At 46.1% G+C, this 16,525-nt stretch overlaps 1 protein-coding gene across 2 annotated transcripts in view; it reads left to right on the top strand.

Moving 5' to 3' along the window:
• The first annotated feature begins 291 nt into the window (after positions 1–291).
• The window catches only part of Fhl2 (four and a half LIM domains 2), a 43,754-nt gene continuing 27,520 nt past the window's right edge, over positions 292–16,525 (top strand). Inside the window, exons 1-2 of one of the 2 annotated variants that reach the window (XM_036167017.1) lie at positions 292–612; positions 13,293–13,473. In XM_036167017.1, the coding sequence (XP_036022910.1) occupies positions 13,318–13,473 (156 nt within the window). In that variant the 5' untranslated portion in view covers positions 292–612; positions 13,293–13,317. Of the gene's footprint in view, positions 613–983; positions 1,251–13,292; positions 13,474–16,525 lie in introns of those variants that run through there. The other variant, XM_036167016.1, reaches the window with a different exon arrangement.

The following is a 16,525-nucleotide window of genomic DNA, read 5'->3' as shown; positions in this document are numbered from 1 at the left end:
CCCGTGTCATTCCTCTCTTGGGTAGCAGCAGCCACAGCCCTCTGCTCTGCACCGCAACTGGCCCCTGGAGCCGAGGCCAGGGCGTGCAGCTAGGCTTGATCCTGTGAGCTAAACACCAGGAAGCGAGGAAGAACGTTAAGTCAAACAAAGGGTCCGCAGCAGCTGCAGCAGGGGAAACACACGACTACCAGCAACCGAGGGGCGCTCGCCACCGCGCCCTGCTCCCTTGGCCCGCGCGCCCAGCCCGCCGCCCCGGCGCGTGTGTCCTTATATGGTCAAATGACTCGGCGGGGGTTCTCGAGGGCGGGAGCGGCGCAGGCTGCACTCCGCCCGCTCGCTGAGCTGCCGCCGCCACCACCTCCACCACCGCGCCACAGTCCGCTGGGTGCCCTAGACCCCGGCCCCGCCGTGCCTGAGCACTCCTGCCGCCGCCCAGGCCAGAGCCGGGCCTGGTACACAAGAATAGCCACCAGACAGCTGCTCTAGCACGCGTGGAGAGACACCGGTGGCCGGCGTGCCCAGACCGCGGAGCGGAGACCCGGGAGACCCCAGCAGAGCTGTGCAGACCGCACCCGGGTAGGGACCTAAGGCGGAGAGGACAGATCCTGGCAGGTAGGCGAGTCCTGTTTTGCAGAGGACACCCGGGATGGGGACCTAAAAACGGAGAGGACAGATCTGGGGAGACGAGAGCCTAGCTAGGCAGGGGATACTCAGAATGGGGACTGGAAATGAAGGGGAGGGACCCACAAAGGGAGGGGGCGAGTTATGGAGACGGTGGACCGGAAACACGGGGGAAGAAGGGGAGTCTTGAAGGGGAGACCCCAGAACTGGGGAGTTGATCTTCGGGAAGACACCTCCAGGAAGAGCGGGTGCCGGGCAGAGAGGATCAGAATCCTGAGCGCCAGGGACCGGTGGGGAATGGTGGGGAAGGGAACATTGGTGTCCAGAGGGAGGGCTGCAGCCCTAGAGAGGTGGGTCGCAGCCAGGTGGTGGGAGACTAGAGGATGAACCGCCCACAGGCGATCCCCCGAGGGGCGAAGTGGAACTGGTCTCTCAAGTCGATGGAAGGGATGCTGGTCAGCGCGTGGATGGCCAGGCATTTCCCTTGGGAAGAAGTCGAGTTTGCCTGTGACCACACATCTTGACTCATCCACAAAATTAAAACCTGAGGCATTGGGTTAAAAAAAAAAATAACACTTTTAAATGAGAAGAATTCTAACCGATAGATTGCGGTCTTGTGATGTCTTGTGGTAAGAAACTTTTCATGCTGTTTCTGGTGTTAAATGAAAACTTAGCCATATTTGCTCTATAGTCTTTGGTTGTGTCTCTGACACTCAACTAAGTAGGCATTTTATGAAATAGACAGCCGTCTTTGGTAAAACCAACGTGTGGCATGCACTTCTCACACCTGTTTTGGGAAGTAATGAACTACAATTTGGGCTTATAGACATGAGATTGTCTTCAAAGCACTACTCTAATTGTGTCTCATGCTGTGGTGGTACTCTGCTTATCTGTATATTTTGCAGTAATATATTAGAGAAAGGTTGCTTGTGGTAGTGTGTGTGTGTGTGTGTGTGTGTGTGTGTGTGTGTGTGTGTGGTTATTGTTGCTGTTTGAGGTAAAGCCTCACTCAGTAGCCAGGAAATTTACAATGGTATCCCAGGTGACCTTAAACTGGTGTCTATCCTCCTGCCTCAGCCTCCAAAGTGTTGCAATGGCAGGAGTGACCTACAACATCCCGGAGCTATGGTGATCTATAACCTTTCCCTCACCCCCCCCCCCACACACACACACACCCTACACACACCAATTTGCCCTAATATTTAAAGTTTGTGAACTCCCAACCCAATAACTAAAGGTCAAGAAAACCAAATTTTAAAACATTTATTTTTCCTCACTCTTTTTTTCAGATCCAGCTCTCTCCTAGGGTTTAAGAGAACAGTGTGTAGCATTGGTGGCCCTTGTTCTCTCTTCCTTTTGTTCTTCCTCCTTGCTGTCCAGCCTCACAGATTCAACATGGACGAGTCTAGAAGGCTTGGCTGGCAGATGTGCCTGGAACAGAACCAAGAGGCCAGAATTAACATTGGGACCTCTCAGCCCACATGGCCTGGCCTAAGGCACAAAAATCTGTTGGTCCCTCAGTTTCCTCCCAGAGAATCAGATAACAGGGAGCTTTCCTGTACTTTATACGCAGCATGTGTAGATTTTATAGCCTCTTGTTCACAGATAAAGAAACGGAAACAGAAACAGAATGATCCAAGTAACTTTGTTGTCCAGAGTTTCCCAGCCTGTAGACATCGCCCTCAGAGCTGCCTCCAGAGAGCTAGACTCTGCACTGGGCCACACTGTACAAATATTTTATTGAGGCCCGATGCTGCATGTTTTGACCCAAGATTGTTAAATGCCTTCAGTGTTGAGCAAATCTCAACTGTAGAGAGAAATGCCCAGCAGGATATAAAAAAATTAAAAAATCAAAAAACCAAAAAACAAAACTCAGCAGGCCAAGAGGCCTGGTTTCTACCCCTGATCTGCATGGAGGGCTACCATCTTACACAGTGTGTCTAAGTCACTGTTCCATTGCTGGGCAGAGACGCCATGACCAAGGCAACTCTTAGAAAAGAAAGCATTTAATTGAGGGCTGGCTTACAGTTTCAGGGGCTTAGTTCATTGTCGTCATGGTGGAGAACATGGCCCCACACAGGCAGACGGATGCTGGAGAAGCAGGTGAAAGTTTTACATCATGATCCCCAGGTAGCAGGGAGAAAGAAAGACTCTGGGCCTGGCTGGCATAGGCTTGAAACCTCAAAGCCTACCGTTAGTGACTCACTTCCTCCAACAAGACCACACCTCCTAATCCTTCCAATCCTCTCAGGGAGTTCTGCTCCCTGGTGACTAAGCATTCGAACACGTGAGCCTATGAGGATCATGCTAATTGAAACCACCACACACCAGCTTCCCTGTTTGTAAGCAGCTGCAGTTTGGATATGATTTTTCTCCAAGACTCATATGTTGGAAGCTTGGTTATCCTTGGGTAAATGTTGGAAGGTAGGGAAGGTTAGTTTAGTAGGGAAGTTGGGAGTTTAGGGGTTAGAGAGATGGTTCAGCAGTTAAGAGTACTTACAGAGGGTCTCTCTGGGTTGGGAATTTAGCTCAGTGGTAGAGCGCTTGCCTAGCAAGCGCAAGGCCCTGTGTTCGATCCTCAGCTAAATAAAAAAAAAAAAAGAGGGTCTGTCTGAATTTGACACACAATACATAACTCCCTATAACTTCTACTCCAAAGGACCTACATCTTCTTCTGGCTTTCATGGGCACCTGCACAAACACACACACACACACACACACACACACACACACACACACATACTATGTAAAAATTAAAAATGAAAGAACTTAAGAGAGGGGCCCTAGTCAACAGAACACCTACCCTCGGGAGGGACTGTGGTATCCACCCATCTCTCTCAGTCTCTGCTTCCTTTGGCAGTGTGATCTCTCTCTCTCTGGTCCTCTGTGAGGGCCTCACCAGAGCAGAGCTGAGGCCTTTGAATCTCCAGAACTATGAGTTATGGAATATCTGAGCACAAAGCTGCAGCGTTCAGGGTGTCAGAAAGTGTCCCTGGAGCCAGCAAAAACAGCTTGTGAGACAACCAGACTGTCAGTCAAAGAGGATATAGACCTGTGCTTGCTGTAACCTTTGGAGCCCGTTGAGTTAGGCAATCAGTGAATGAGTGGAAGGAAGTATGGAAGCCTCTCTTGATGGAGTGCTGATATGGAACACCGAGGCAGAACCACCAAAGAGAAGGGTGCCATAAAAAGGAAGAAGGCACTGGACAGTGGTGGCACACGCATTTAATTCCAGCACTCAAGAGGCAGAGGCAGGCAGATCTCTGTGAGTTTGAGGCCAGCCTGGTCTCCAAAGGAGTTCCAGGAAAGGCGCAAAGCTACACAGAGAAACCCTGTCTCGAAAAACCAAAAAAAAAAATAGAAAAAAGAAACAAAGAAAGAAAAAAGGAAAAAGAAAAAGAAAAGGAAGAGGGCAGTTGTTCTGGAATGGGAAGGCTAAAGGAAAAGGCCAGTGGAGGTCTGGGAAAGGAGTTGGGGCTGGGATGTGGAGGCCAGGCAGATGAAGACCAAGCTGCTAGTGATTAGTGCCTTGGAGAGAGAAGGAGCCTGCTGAGGGGGAGCAGTTGGCTTTCCTTCTGTAGGTGTGGAAGCCGACAGCATCCAGTCACTTGTTCACACCCTCAAAAGCTGAGGTAGAGCCATCTGGTGGAATTTCCCTCCATCTGTAAGACTTATGAACTTGAAGCAGCCTGCCCTTCCGGCCTTCACCAGGTTGTCTTGTGGAGACCAAATGGGCATGTTTTGAGAATAATTGTTGTGACTGGGTCTTAAAGGATGACTTGGACATAGAATCAGGCTGGGGCTGCTTGGCAGAGTGCCTTTGATTTCAGCTCCCCATGCCTTACCTGGTCCAGGGACATCTCAGTTACTTAGTACATTCTCTCAACTGGATTAAAAAGTCTGAAGCACATTAAATAAAATTATAGCTATCCTATATTGGTGGGCTTTAGATGAGAAATTTGACATTTATTGGCTTTCATTATTGAATAATCCAAGGATCATTCAGAAGATAACAACACACACACACACCCCTTAAACGCAAAATGTATCTTAAAATTCTCAGAGGCAAACCGAGATTTGTTTCCATGTTTGGTTATTTAAAGTTACTACTGTATATAACACACAATGCTCCACCTTGACCTCTGCCTTTAGGTGCACTATCCAATGAGGGGCTTACTAAGTGAATCAATAAGTATACACTTTATGATTTAAAGTGTTTGCAATCCAGATGTACAGAGGTTGGTCTCAAGTGGATTCTAGGTAGGTTGTTCTATTTTTTAGACACATTTAGACACACGGGTATCATTTAAACTGATCCACATCCCTTTCACTAGACTCTCTCCTTAAACTAAGTCAGCTTGATTAGACTTACTTAGATTAGAAAGAATGGTGTTTAGGGAGCTGAGTTGACCGACAGTGTCACTATCCAGGGGAAGACAAATCACACCAGAGCAGATGTCCTCCAACCAGGTTCTGGTGTAAGAGAACCTTCCATGGTACTCTTAGATGCCTCTGAGCTTGGGCGGAGTATCATTGATTACAAACTCAACAGCCACCAGGGGATTTTGCTGATCCCTGCAGCCCAGGTCTGGATCTGTCCATTTTTCTCAGGGTCTGGGAGTGTCTCTTGGCTGGCTTTTTGTTTCTTGACCTACTCAAGCTGTAGTCTGAACTATGCAGCTGCGTGCTGGCTGGCTTCAGAGTCCGAGCACAAGAAAGTTCTCCCTCCTGTGGGAGCTGCAAATTATCTGGAAGGAGGGATGAAAATAGTGTTGGAGAGAAAACATAAAGACCTGGATCTGTTGTTGGAGAGATCTGAATGGTGTCAGATGCCAAACCAGAATGACTTTTGGGTGGATTGTACGTACAAAACATTCTACCGTTTCAGTCTTCACCTTTGCCCACGTTCCTACAAGACACTCTTCTTTAAGATTTATTTATTTTATTATTTTATGTCCATGAGCATTTTACCCACATGTACGTTTGTGCGCTGTATCCATGCCTGGTATCCAAGAAGGTCAGAAAAGGGCATCAGATTTCCTGGGGCTGGAATTACAGATGGTGGTGAAAGTCCATGTGGGTGCTGGGAATCAAACCCGGATCCTCTGCAAGAGCAGCAGGTGCTCTGAACCACTGAGCAAACTCTCCAACACTCTACTAAGATTTTTAATGCATTTTCTCATCTATTCATTTTTTCGTTTGTTCTATACTTATTTACAAAGGCCCTGTGTGTGTTCCCTGCTGGAGAGGTCTCCATGGCATACGATGCTCCTTGCCCAATACTGTGGTTGAGAGGCACAGTCAGGTAGTGCCTAGAGAAGCACTGTGTTTTCACACTCTATTCCTACAAAGGGCCCACAGCCAACTGACCAACTTCTTATTTTTTATTAGCGAATTGTGCCGAATTACTTCATAGCATTGAGATTTCCTTCCTCAATCTGTGAGAACATTCAAAGATCAGCACAGTAAGAGCCAGATCCAGTAGCCCATGCCTGAAATCCCAGCTCTCTGGAGTCACAGGCATGAGGAATGCATGTTTAAGCTCAGGCTGGGCTATACAGCAAGACCCTGTCCTTTGTGATTGAACAAACAAAAGAAGGAATGAAGGGATATCACTGGCTAATTGTCCCAATCTGGTTGATTGTAGTTGCTTCTACATGTCTTGTGGGAGGGTCTCCAGAAGGGTCACGGGTTTCTCCTTAGGTATGGCTCCATGAGGAGCACCACAGGCAGTAAGGTCAATATACATGAAACGTGGTTGGCATTGCTTGGGATCTGAGTGGGCCCTTCAAGGGTTGGTAAAAAATACGCAGGGAAAAGAAGTATTGAGAAGGGTGTTTATTGGGGACTCTTTCCTTGTGTGGTGGCCCACCTTATTTCACAAGGATTGACCTGAAACTCAGAGACCTAGGCCAGTAGGCCAATAAAAGGCTCTCTACCATCCCAGCCCCTGCCTCGGACTGTCGAGAAAATCTCATTTAATCAGAAAAGCAAGAAAAGAGCTCTGTGGCTATTCGTCTGTCTGTTACCTTCCTCCTTTCTCTCTTTTATCCCTCCTTCCCTTCTTCTCCTTTCTCACTGCTTTTCATGTTTCTCTTCTCTCTTTGTAGCTCTGACACCTCCCTGTGTGGAAATTTATAAACAGAACTGCATTTGTAAGCCTGTTGGCGTGGGCAGGCTTTGCCGTTTTTTAACAGTAGTTGAACCCTAGGCATCCTTGCTCCATTGACCTCTGAACCTTTATTTTGCAAGAGCCAGGAAGCTGGCTGAGGGCAGACACAGAGGTCGGAACCTTTGCCCCCCAGTGCAGACCCCTGAGCTTTCCTGGACCCGTGCTTCTCCCCGTGCAGGGAGCTGAGTCTGGCCTCCTTTCTGGGCCCTAAAAATCTAGCCTCTTCCAAATACCCTAGTTGCTCACGGCTGGAGGGGAATGACATCAGAGGATGATTTAATCCCGGGAAAGTTGAGAACTCTGGTAGCCTGTAATTTAGATTTGATTCAGTCAGCAGGCACACCTCACATTCAGGTGTTTCCCTGCATGCCCTTACTCAATCCTGTGCAACAGGTAATAGGCAGGAATTATATATAGCCTGATGGGAGGGAGAAGAGTTCAGAAATGACAAGTGGATTGTACACAGGGGAGTGAGAAACTCCCTCTCTTGATCACTATTCTATATTGCAGTGAAGAGACACGATGACCGATATAAAAGAAAACATTTAACCGAGAGCTTGGTCCATTACCGTCATGGCAGTGAGCATTGGTGGCATGCTGACAGATAGGGTACCGGAGAAGTAGCTGAGAGTTCTGCATCCTGATCCACAGGCAAAGAGAGACAGAGAGTCTGGGCTCGGCATGAGCTTTTGAATCCTCAAAGCCTACCCGCAGTGACACGGTTTCTCCCAAAAGGCCACACCTCCTAGTCCTTCGAATCCTTTTGAAGAGTCCTATTCCCTGGTGACTAAGCATTCAGATGTATAATCCTAGGGGGGCCATTCTTGCTCAAACCGCCACACTCAGCTACTTGCATGTTTGGAAAGACTAGTCAGTTCTGGAATGCAAAGGGCAGGGGTATAGATCAGTGGTAGAGTCCTTATCCAATATGTTCAAAACCCTGGGTTTGAGCCTTGACACCAGGTGGAGTGTGTGTGTGTGTGTGTGTGTGTGTGTGTGTGTGTGTGTGTGTGTGTTGTGGGGAGGGGAGAGCGCCACAAACAACAACTAGACTCTGTCAGCGTGGCATCTCTCTTAGGAGGCATTGCTCCTATTTTGTCTCCCCCAGTTTTACATGACAAAGTCATTTCCATGTAGTAAACATTCTCTACCCAGTGCTGTGCAGATTTTGGGAAATGGTGTGTGAAATCCTGCTGCTACAGGGAATACCACAGTCAGCGAACCAGGCATACAACTCCTCCTTGCCTTGACCCTTGGCTGTCTTTTTGGCTGAAGCTCCCTCTCCCCGCCCCATCTGCTTACGGTCCATCTTCCTGATGTGTGTATGTCCAGCACTGTTTCTTAGTCCACGGTGTGGCCTTCTGCGCCCTTGCCTGCAGCATGCATGACCTGACCATCTCCTCAGCACAAGTACCTACCCTCCAGCCAGCCAGCTCCGTACTGCTGGAGGTCGTTCTTGCTAAAGATTGTGGGTCTCCATGGAGCTCCTAGCCCGGAGCTTTGGAAATCGACACAGCGCTTTCTTCTACGCCACCAGTTCCTCTCTCATCTTTGTAGCCCCAATCCCTTGGCTGACATCCAGTACATAATTCTAGCTTCTCCTATCTTTTTTGAGTGAATGAAAGAACAACCCATTATTCTGTGGGATTTAAAAATGAAAATTTACAGGGAATTTCTAATAGAACACTATGGATGTCTTTTCCTGTGACATAGCATTAGCAAAGCAGATAACTGCCAGTCTCATAAAAGATGGCTGAAGATGAGTGGGTCGCTTTAAGCATGCAGGGGTTTTCAAAAAGAATATTCTGGGGCTGCAGATGTAACTTGATGACAAGCACATGCTTCTATGTCAATGACCAGCCTCCAGCATAAAAATAAAAAGCACGAATGGATTTAGAGCCCCCTGTAACAGTGAGGCAAGCCCCTCTAAGCTCTTGGATTACCTTGGGGATTGTTGATTCTGACCCAAGGACACCTATCAAGGCACTGCATGTTTTCTTTCAGAGATGGGACCTAGATTTAAACATATACATATATTCACACACACACACACACACACACACACACACACACGCACGCACGCACGCACACACGCACGCACACGCACACGCACGCGCGCGCGCGCGCACACACACACACACGCATAGGGAGAATATTTGAGGAGAGTAAAGGGGCCAGAGAGGAAAAGGGCGAGGGAAATTGGTGCTTGCCAAATATGAGCAAAGATGTACATATACGAAAATGTCATAAATAAGTCTGTTATTGGATCAAAGACCTTAATGTAAGACCAGAAACTGAAAGAAAACACTTGAAGATACAGGCACAGGTAAAGAATTTCTGAATAAAACTCTAGTCACTCTGAAAATAAGGCCAACAGTTGACAAATAGACCCTCATGGAACTGAGAAGCTTCTGCAGAGACAAGAAAACAGCTAATCAAGCAAAGAGACAGCATAAAGAATGGGATAAAAATCGTTGTCATACCTCTGACCAAGGATTAACACCTAGAATACACAAATAATTTTTAAAAATCTAAACAACCAGAAATCAAACCATCCAATCAGTAAGAAGAGCAGTAAAACAAATAGTCAGCCAGTTCTTAAAAGATCGAACACCAATAGCCAATAAACATGAAATAAAATTCCGCCTCAGTACAGAGAAACTCTAATCAAAACTCCCCTGGAATTCCGTCTCACTCCAGTCACAAGGGCAGTCACTAAGAAAACAATAAACAACAAATGCTGGCCAGGGTGTAGACAAAAGGGAACCCTTAAGCATTGCTGGTGTGAATGTAAACTAGTCCAGCTACTATGGACATCAGTATGGAGGGTCCTCAGAAAACTAAACATAAATCTACCATGTGACCTAGTTATGCCCCTCTTAGACATTTACCCACAGGACTCCAACTATACATATCACAGAGAAACTTGCACATCAGTACATATATACCTATATAAAATGTCACTTAACCCAGCACCATGTACAGTGAATTTATACTCTAAAAAAAACCTTACAGAAAGATAAAGATAAGTAAACAAACAAATGGTGGGGATACTGGGATGAGGAGACCCTGGACTTGATCCTTAACCACCATCCCTGAAATTCAGGAAGTTATTTAGCACCTCCATACTCCTTACTAAATGACCCCTATGGGCTCATGTTTTGAACATTTGCTGTGTTTGAACATTTGGTCCCCAGTACTGATGGTGCTGTTTGGGAAGGTTATAAAACCTTCAGGAGATGGAGTCTTGCTGGAAGAGGTGGGTCACTGAAGGTTGAGTTTAAAGTTGTTCAAGCTGCTCCCCACCCCTCTTCCCCTTCTCTTCCTCCCCTCCCTCCCCACGCCAAGTCCCCCTTCCCCTCTGCTTTCTGGCTGCAAATGCAACATAAGCAGCTAATCTCCCACTCTGGCCCACAGGCTTCTGCCTCCATGATGAGCTGTTTCCCCTTGAACCATAGGTCAAAATAAACCCTCTCTTGAAAATTGCTTTTTGTCCCAGCAAAGAAAAAAAGTAACTATTAAACTCCTAGATTTTCTAGATTCTAGTTTACACAGCATGATGGTGAAGGGGGACACATAAGCACACTTCTAAAATAATGATGGTCTCAAATTCTGGGGTTTTCTTCCTTTTCCAACTAGGAAAAAGCCAACTTATTAGGAATTATCAGAGATGGATACAAATATGCCTATGGTTGTCTGTCTTAAGTACTGAAAACCTCTATATCACACAAAATAGGACCTCACATGTTAATAATCATAGTTAATGAGCTAGCCATAGCTGAAAATATACATTTTATTTTGAAAAATGATCCACGTTAATCATCAGGAAAGCAGGCTTCTAGTTACTTACTGCTATTGCTCCCTGTTGTTAATGTGTATTTTTCTTTGCTTAGCATTAGTTTATTCGCAGGAATAATTACTAAATCACTGAAATATGACATGTATGTAAGTAAAGTTTTTTAAAAACCAAAAGAGAAATCTATTATTTTGTATGTTTATAAAAATTAATTTGCTGGGTGGTGGTGATGGTGCACATCCTTAATCCTAGCACTTGGGAGGCAAAGGCAGGGGAATCTTTATGAGTCTGAGACTAGCCTGGAAAAAGTGAATTCCAGGAGAACCAGAGCTGTTACACAGAGAAAGCCTTTCTCAAGAAACAAAATAATAATAACAATAATAATAATAATAATAATGATTTAAAGAGAGAACTTCACTATTGTGTGTCTTACTATGTCCCTAACTAATGAGAGTAGTTCCTAACTTGCCTTACACTTGTTGGTTGAGGCAGGAAACAGGAGTGGCCTCTTAGAAAATAGAAGGAACAAGGTAGGATGAATCCAACCATCACGAGAAAGGATTTCATGGAAATGGGGCCAACGGCATCATCCCTGCTAGACCTCCAGAGCAGAATGCAGCTGCTGCATCATCCCTGCTGGGGACTTGGGGTCAACGATGGCGATATTTGGCACGGGATGGCCTTACACTTTGAACAGATGTAGAATCCCTGTTGATTTTTTTTCTCCATACTTGACCTATAGAATCAGATGAGATGGAAGACACACACATCATGACCAGAGTAAGAAGCATGTACCCTCCCTGGTATCAGATACAGACATGCTGTGTATACAGACAGCTGCATAGCTTGCAAGATAGCCTCCTTTCTGCAGAAGGGCTGGTGCTTGTCTAAACTCAGAACCACCTTTCCAGTTAAGATCAGTTGACTTTCTTAGGTGACTCTCCGGAGAGCCCACGAGAGACTCCTCTTTTTCCATCATCATTTCTGAATTATGGTTTTTCCATCTATAAAATGAGGTCGTTGTTTTAGATGATCTGGGGAGTAGTTTTCCAGCTTTCACAATCCCCTGATTAATAGTCAGTTCACTCTCTGTTGCCCCTCTGTTTGTGTGAACAGAATAGGCAGTGATCTCACTCCACGGCTAAACAGCAAGGTTTAATGGAAAAACATATATGTTGGAAGGCTGACTCCCCCCTGGGATGAAATAAGTGAGCAGGCACTTTCAAGGCCAATAGCTGAAGACTTAAGGAAAAGCATGAAGTCATCTGCCAGCATAGCTGTTACAGACGCAGATAGCCTAAGCAAAAACGGTATTCCTAAATCGTCCTTTGGAATAATAACTCAAGCACTCAAGAGCCTCATCTCAGGATGCTATCACAGGAATGTCCAGACAGTTTTCTTCAACTCCAGGAAGGGCGATTTAGAAGGAAGGAGCTTGCCACATGTATCCAGCTGCGTGTTTTGTGCTCTTGGAAGCAAATTATTCTATAAACACAGACATAGACCAGTAACAAAAGCTTATAGTCACCCAACCTTGTGTACACAAGGTATCAAATTAATAGCTACTATCAAATTTACTGTAATCATAAACCAGACAGCAATGTTGTACTTGCATTAGAGAGCCAAATTCTGGGAGTTGACCCTCAAATGACTTAAAGTGACTGGAAATTGAGTTGAGTTTGCTTAGAGTTTGTGAAATACCGCTTAGTCACACAGCTAGCTGGTGTGCCTCTTAACGATTGATAAAACTGTTCACTTTTAACATATTAGTTATTGCCAGTTAAAAACCTCCTGAAAAAAAATCAAGTCTAAAATTTCAATGTACTGAGGCCTTTGTCCACACCATTATTCCCAGAGTGGGCTTTTTGTATCCAAACTAGTCCTAACATAATTTTTAGGGATGCTAGCTTAAGGTTGTGGGGAGGTGAAAATCAGTCACTTCCTTTCCTCCACCCTACAGAACATCTCTTTCTCTTGACACTGTATACTCATTCTGGAAAAATGCAATGTGTCTGGCATGGAGATACATTCCTGTTCCCTCTTTGCAAGGCTTGAGGTGTCTCCTGGAAAGTCATTGAATGTAGTCACTGCATTCCCAACTGTGTGCTAATCCCTGTTCTTGGAACCAAGCCTTCCTCTTTATCCTGCTCTCTGGGTACCTGAACGAGGGAGACCATTTCATCCAAGGGAAATGACTCCCTAAAGGAAGTTGGCGGGTTTTCGTCTACATTGTACTTCCCAATGTAGGTTCAGGTCAAGGTCAAGACTCTCCTGGCCTCTGACTACAGAATTCCCTGTCAGATACCCTTGCCTTGTACCACCAAGCTTTTCTTCCTTTTCAAATTTATGAATCATAAAGTAGAGCACATGGAAAATCTTTTTATAGAGATAGACATATTGTTTCTGTGCCTGCCTTTCTATTTTGAGGGCAGAGAGGTGAGGCAGGGTCAGGCACTGGAAGCCTACCCATAGCTAGGGTAAAGTGGAGGTGCTGCTGCTTTTTCTGGCCTCCGACATTCAGATCCAGTCAGTAATGACTGCTTAAATGCATGGAGTGCATGGAAACACAAAGCTCCTCCAGCTAAAAAGTGTTGCACTGAAAATCGTGAGCATTGAATGTCTGTCCGATGCATTGCCTTCGTAGACAGGGGATGCAGAGGGTTCCTGAGTCTGAAGTGTGGGTTTTTCCTCTTTTTTCCACAGGGTTGCTGTAAAGTCAGGGGTCAACATGACTGAACGCTTTGACTGCCACCATTGCAATGAGTCTCTGTATGGCAAGAAGTACATCTTGAAGGAGGAGAACCCGCACTGCGTGGCTTGCTTCGAGGAGCTCTATGCCAACACATGTGAGGAGTGTGGCACACCCATTGGCTGCGACTGCAAGGTAGCTGTGTGCTGGCTCTTGACAACTCCACCTGCCCCCTCCCCCCAACCCCCCAGGCCTTCCCAAGACCAAGCTACTTCTGGGCATCCTGGACCTTATCTCCTAGTAGGTTCTGTTAAGAAAGCCCCCTTTGATGGTTTTGAATTCTTATGAAGCTGGGCAGAGCTGCTTTCTCTATGATCCTGTCTCTGCCCATCAGATGAGCGCCTTGCCAGGCTGTCTGGTTGGTGTTCCAAGTCCACTCTCCCTGTTCTGGTTACTAGGGCCCTTATCTAGCCCCACCCTTCCGGGCAATGGTAAAGCCTTCTCCTGCCCCTGCTGTTTGCCTCTTGGTGACTAACAGGGAACAGGTGGTGCTTAGTAAATATTTGATTAGTGAATGTATAGATGCATTATCTAGTCAGTCCCCTAGATAAACGGACCCAGAAAAGCAGCAACGTCCTTGGGGTATGATGGGCTCTTTTCCCTTGGGGTCAAGAATGGGGTTTGTATTTTGTTTATACAACAAAGGAACCAGCAGCTTCCCACAGACGGGCACAGCATGGAGTGACAGAAGCTTCTTCACTCCTGCTCATTGGTCAGTGATGAAAGGTCACACATAGCCTAACCTGGGTCCCACAACAGAGGGTCTGTCTTAGCTTTTCATCTACATGACAACATACCAGAGACAAACAACTTCTAAGGAAAAGTTTCCTTTGCTTCACAATTGGAGACCTTTTCATTCTTGGGTAGTTGGCATTGTCATCTTTGGACAGCAGACCACGGCAGGAGCATGTGACCGAGAAAGCCTCTCCCCTCCTGCTAAGAAATAGGAAAGGGCTAAGGCCCCAATATTCCCCTCAAGGGCACATCCCCAGTGACACTTCCCCCCCATGCCCCCAGGCTCCACTTCCTGAAGGTCCTACCACCTCTTAGGAGCACCAAGCTGGACACCAAGGCTTTAACACATAGACCTTTGGGGGAGATCTCAGACCCCAGCTATAGTGGGGTCCATGCAAGATTCTTGATATCTTAACCTGCAAAAACCCTCCTAGAACAAACACACTAGACAAGTTCTTCAAGTGATTGCCACCCCTACAGGCACAGAATTGATTGCAGAATGGGGTCACTTCAGAGTCCCTAGGGAATTCCCTAGGGTCTCAAAGGAAACTTGTGGCCTTGTCCTGTCTAATTTCTGCTATCAGTACTTTATGGTCCATTGGGATTTTTTTTTTACCACTCTCTTCCGTGACTATAAAAATCAATACGTAACTTCTGACTGACTGACTCAGGCTCTGTCTGTCGTAGAAACATTCAGGCATGTCCAGTGCATGCTCCCTCCTCATTTTTTCAATCGTCTGTCTCCTAGAAAAGAGTAGCCAAATGGGTGTGCCGATAATTTCTGTTGCTAGGCATCTAAGTGTTGAGGAAGGATTTCCGTGTGGGCCAGAAATGAAGGATGTGGACCTGGACTACCCAAAGCCAAGCAGGCAGGTAGCTTCAGCTTCAGAACAGGAATGCTGTGTGGAGTATTAGAGGGAACTTATCAGTTGTGTCACACAAATGATAAAAACGCTCAGAGGTTTGACTACCGAGAGCAAACAGCTGACCTGAGCCATCTCAAATTGCATTTCCTCCTTACTCCAGTTCTTGCTAGTGTATGCCATGTTCCAGGTGGTAAGTGTTTGACTCAGCTTCCCATCGTGGTAACATCGCATCATTAGCTTATAGAGAGTCATTTGGGCTCCTAGCTTTAAAGGGGTCCCTCCACGATTGGATGGACACACCACTTTTATTGAGGCCTGTGCCAAGACGACCCATCATGGTAGATGCACATGGAAAAACAAAACTGCTTACTCTGTAACCTGAGAATCAAAGTGGGAAGGAGGCAGGAGCCAGGGTCTCACACCTGCCTTTTCAAAGCACACCCCCAGTCATCTAAGGTCCTCTCTATCTTCTAAAGGTTCCACGGCCTCGCAATAGCTCCCAGTTGGAAACTAATCCTTTACTACATAGGACTTTGGAGGAAACCTGAGATCCAGACAGTAGCAATCTCTCCAATTATTTAATAGGTCAAGCATTAGAGCACAGCTGCCAGACAGTCTCATGCCTTTCTGTTGAGTTTCAACCAGTTCTTTGACCCCTCTGTGCTCCTGTCCACATCTGTAAAATGGAAAATCAGGTGTCTGCCGAGTGGGGTTATTGTGATAAGTGTCCTTACACAGAGTCTCCACCGTGAATGGCAGCTGTGATGTTGTAAGCCCCATGCTTCTGCTTTCTCTCTTTTCCATTCTTTCTGTGATGCTCTTGCTAACACATGCCTCTCAGAAGCCTCTCCCTCTCTATCCATTTTCATGATGGACGTATCAGTAAAAAAAAATGTCAGTGTGGAAGACAAACCCATAGACTGAGACACAAAGAAGAATTTTATAAAAACCTTATCTGGGGAAGAAAGAGTTAAGTTGGTGAGAGGTCTACATAGTGTTCTGATGATGAATGCCAGTGTAAAGGAAATATTGTGCATATCTGGGGCTAGTCATCCCTGACCAATGGCTGAAGTAAAAACAAGACAAAAGTCACTTATCATTTCTCCAGAATGATTTCATGGAAAGACCCCAAAAGCCAGTCTTCCTTCCAAAGACATTTTATGCACAAATAAACAAGAGTTTCCACGAGGGGCCAAAGTCAACAAGCCTGCTTAAAGGGGTCAAAAGCTAGTGTGCTGAACTTTTCAACCCACACCAGCAACTTGAGATCAGTGCGTGTGGGTCCTGCCCTGTGGCTTTCCTCACTTGGGAACAAAGCCGTTGGGTTGAAGTGAGACTTTTGCATGGGAGGGTATACACTGTTTGCGGTGGTTTTCTTGAATGTCAATGTCAAATGTACTTGTCTAGTTGACTTTGTGAAGGAAGCAGTGACAAAAAGAAAGAAAGGAAGGGAGGGAGGGAGGGAGGGAGGGAGGGAGGGAGGGAGGGAGAGAGAGAGAAAGAAGGAAAGAAAGAAAGAAAGAAAGAAAGAGAGAGAGAAAACATTGTTTCTGTCCCATCAGGAAGTAAAGTAAAAAGCTGCAGCA

Source organism: Onychomys torridus, chromosome 18 (genome assembly GCF_903995425.1).
Source record: "Onychomys torridus chromosome 18, mOncTor1.1, whole genome shotgun sequence".
NCBI classification, from domain to species: domain Eukaryota; kingdom Metazoa; phylum Chordata; class Mammalia; order Rodentia; family Cricetidae; genus Onychomys; species Onychomys torridus.
Note: the sequence above shows the minus strand (reverse complement) of the source record. Positions and strands in the feature narration are given on the sequence as shown.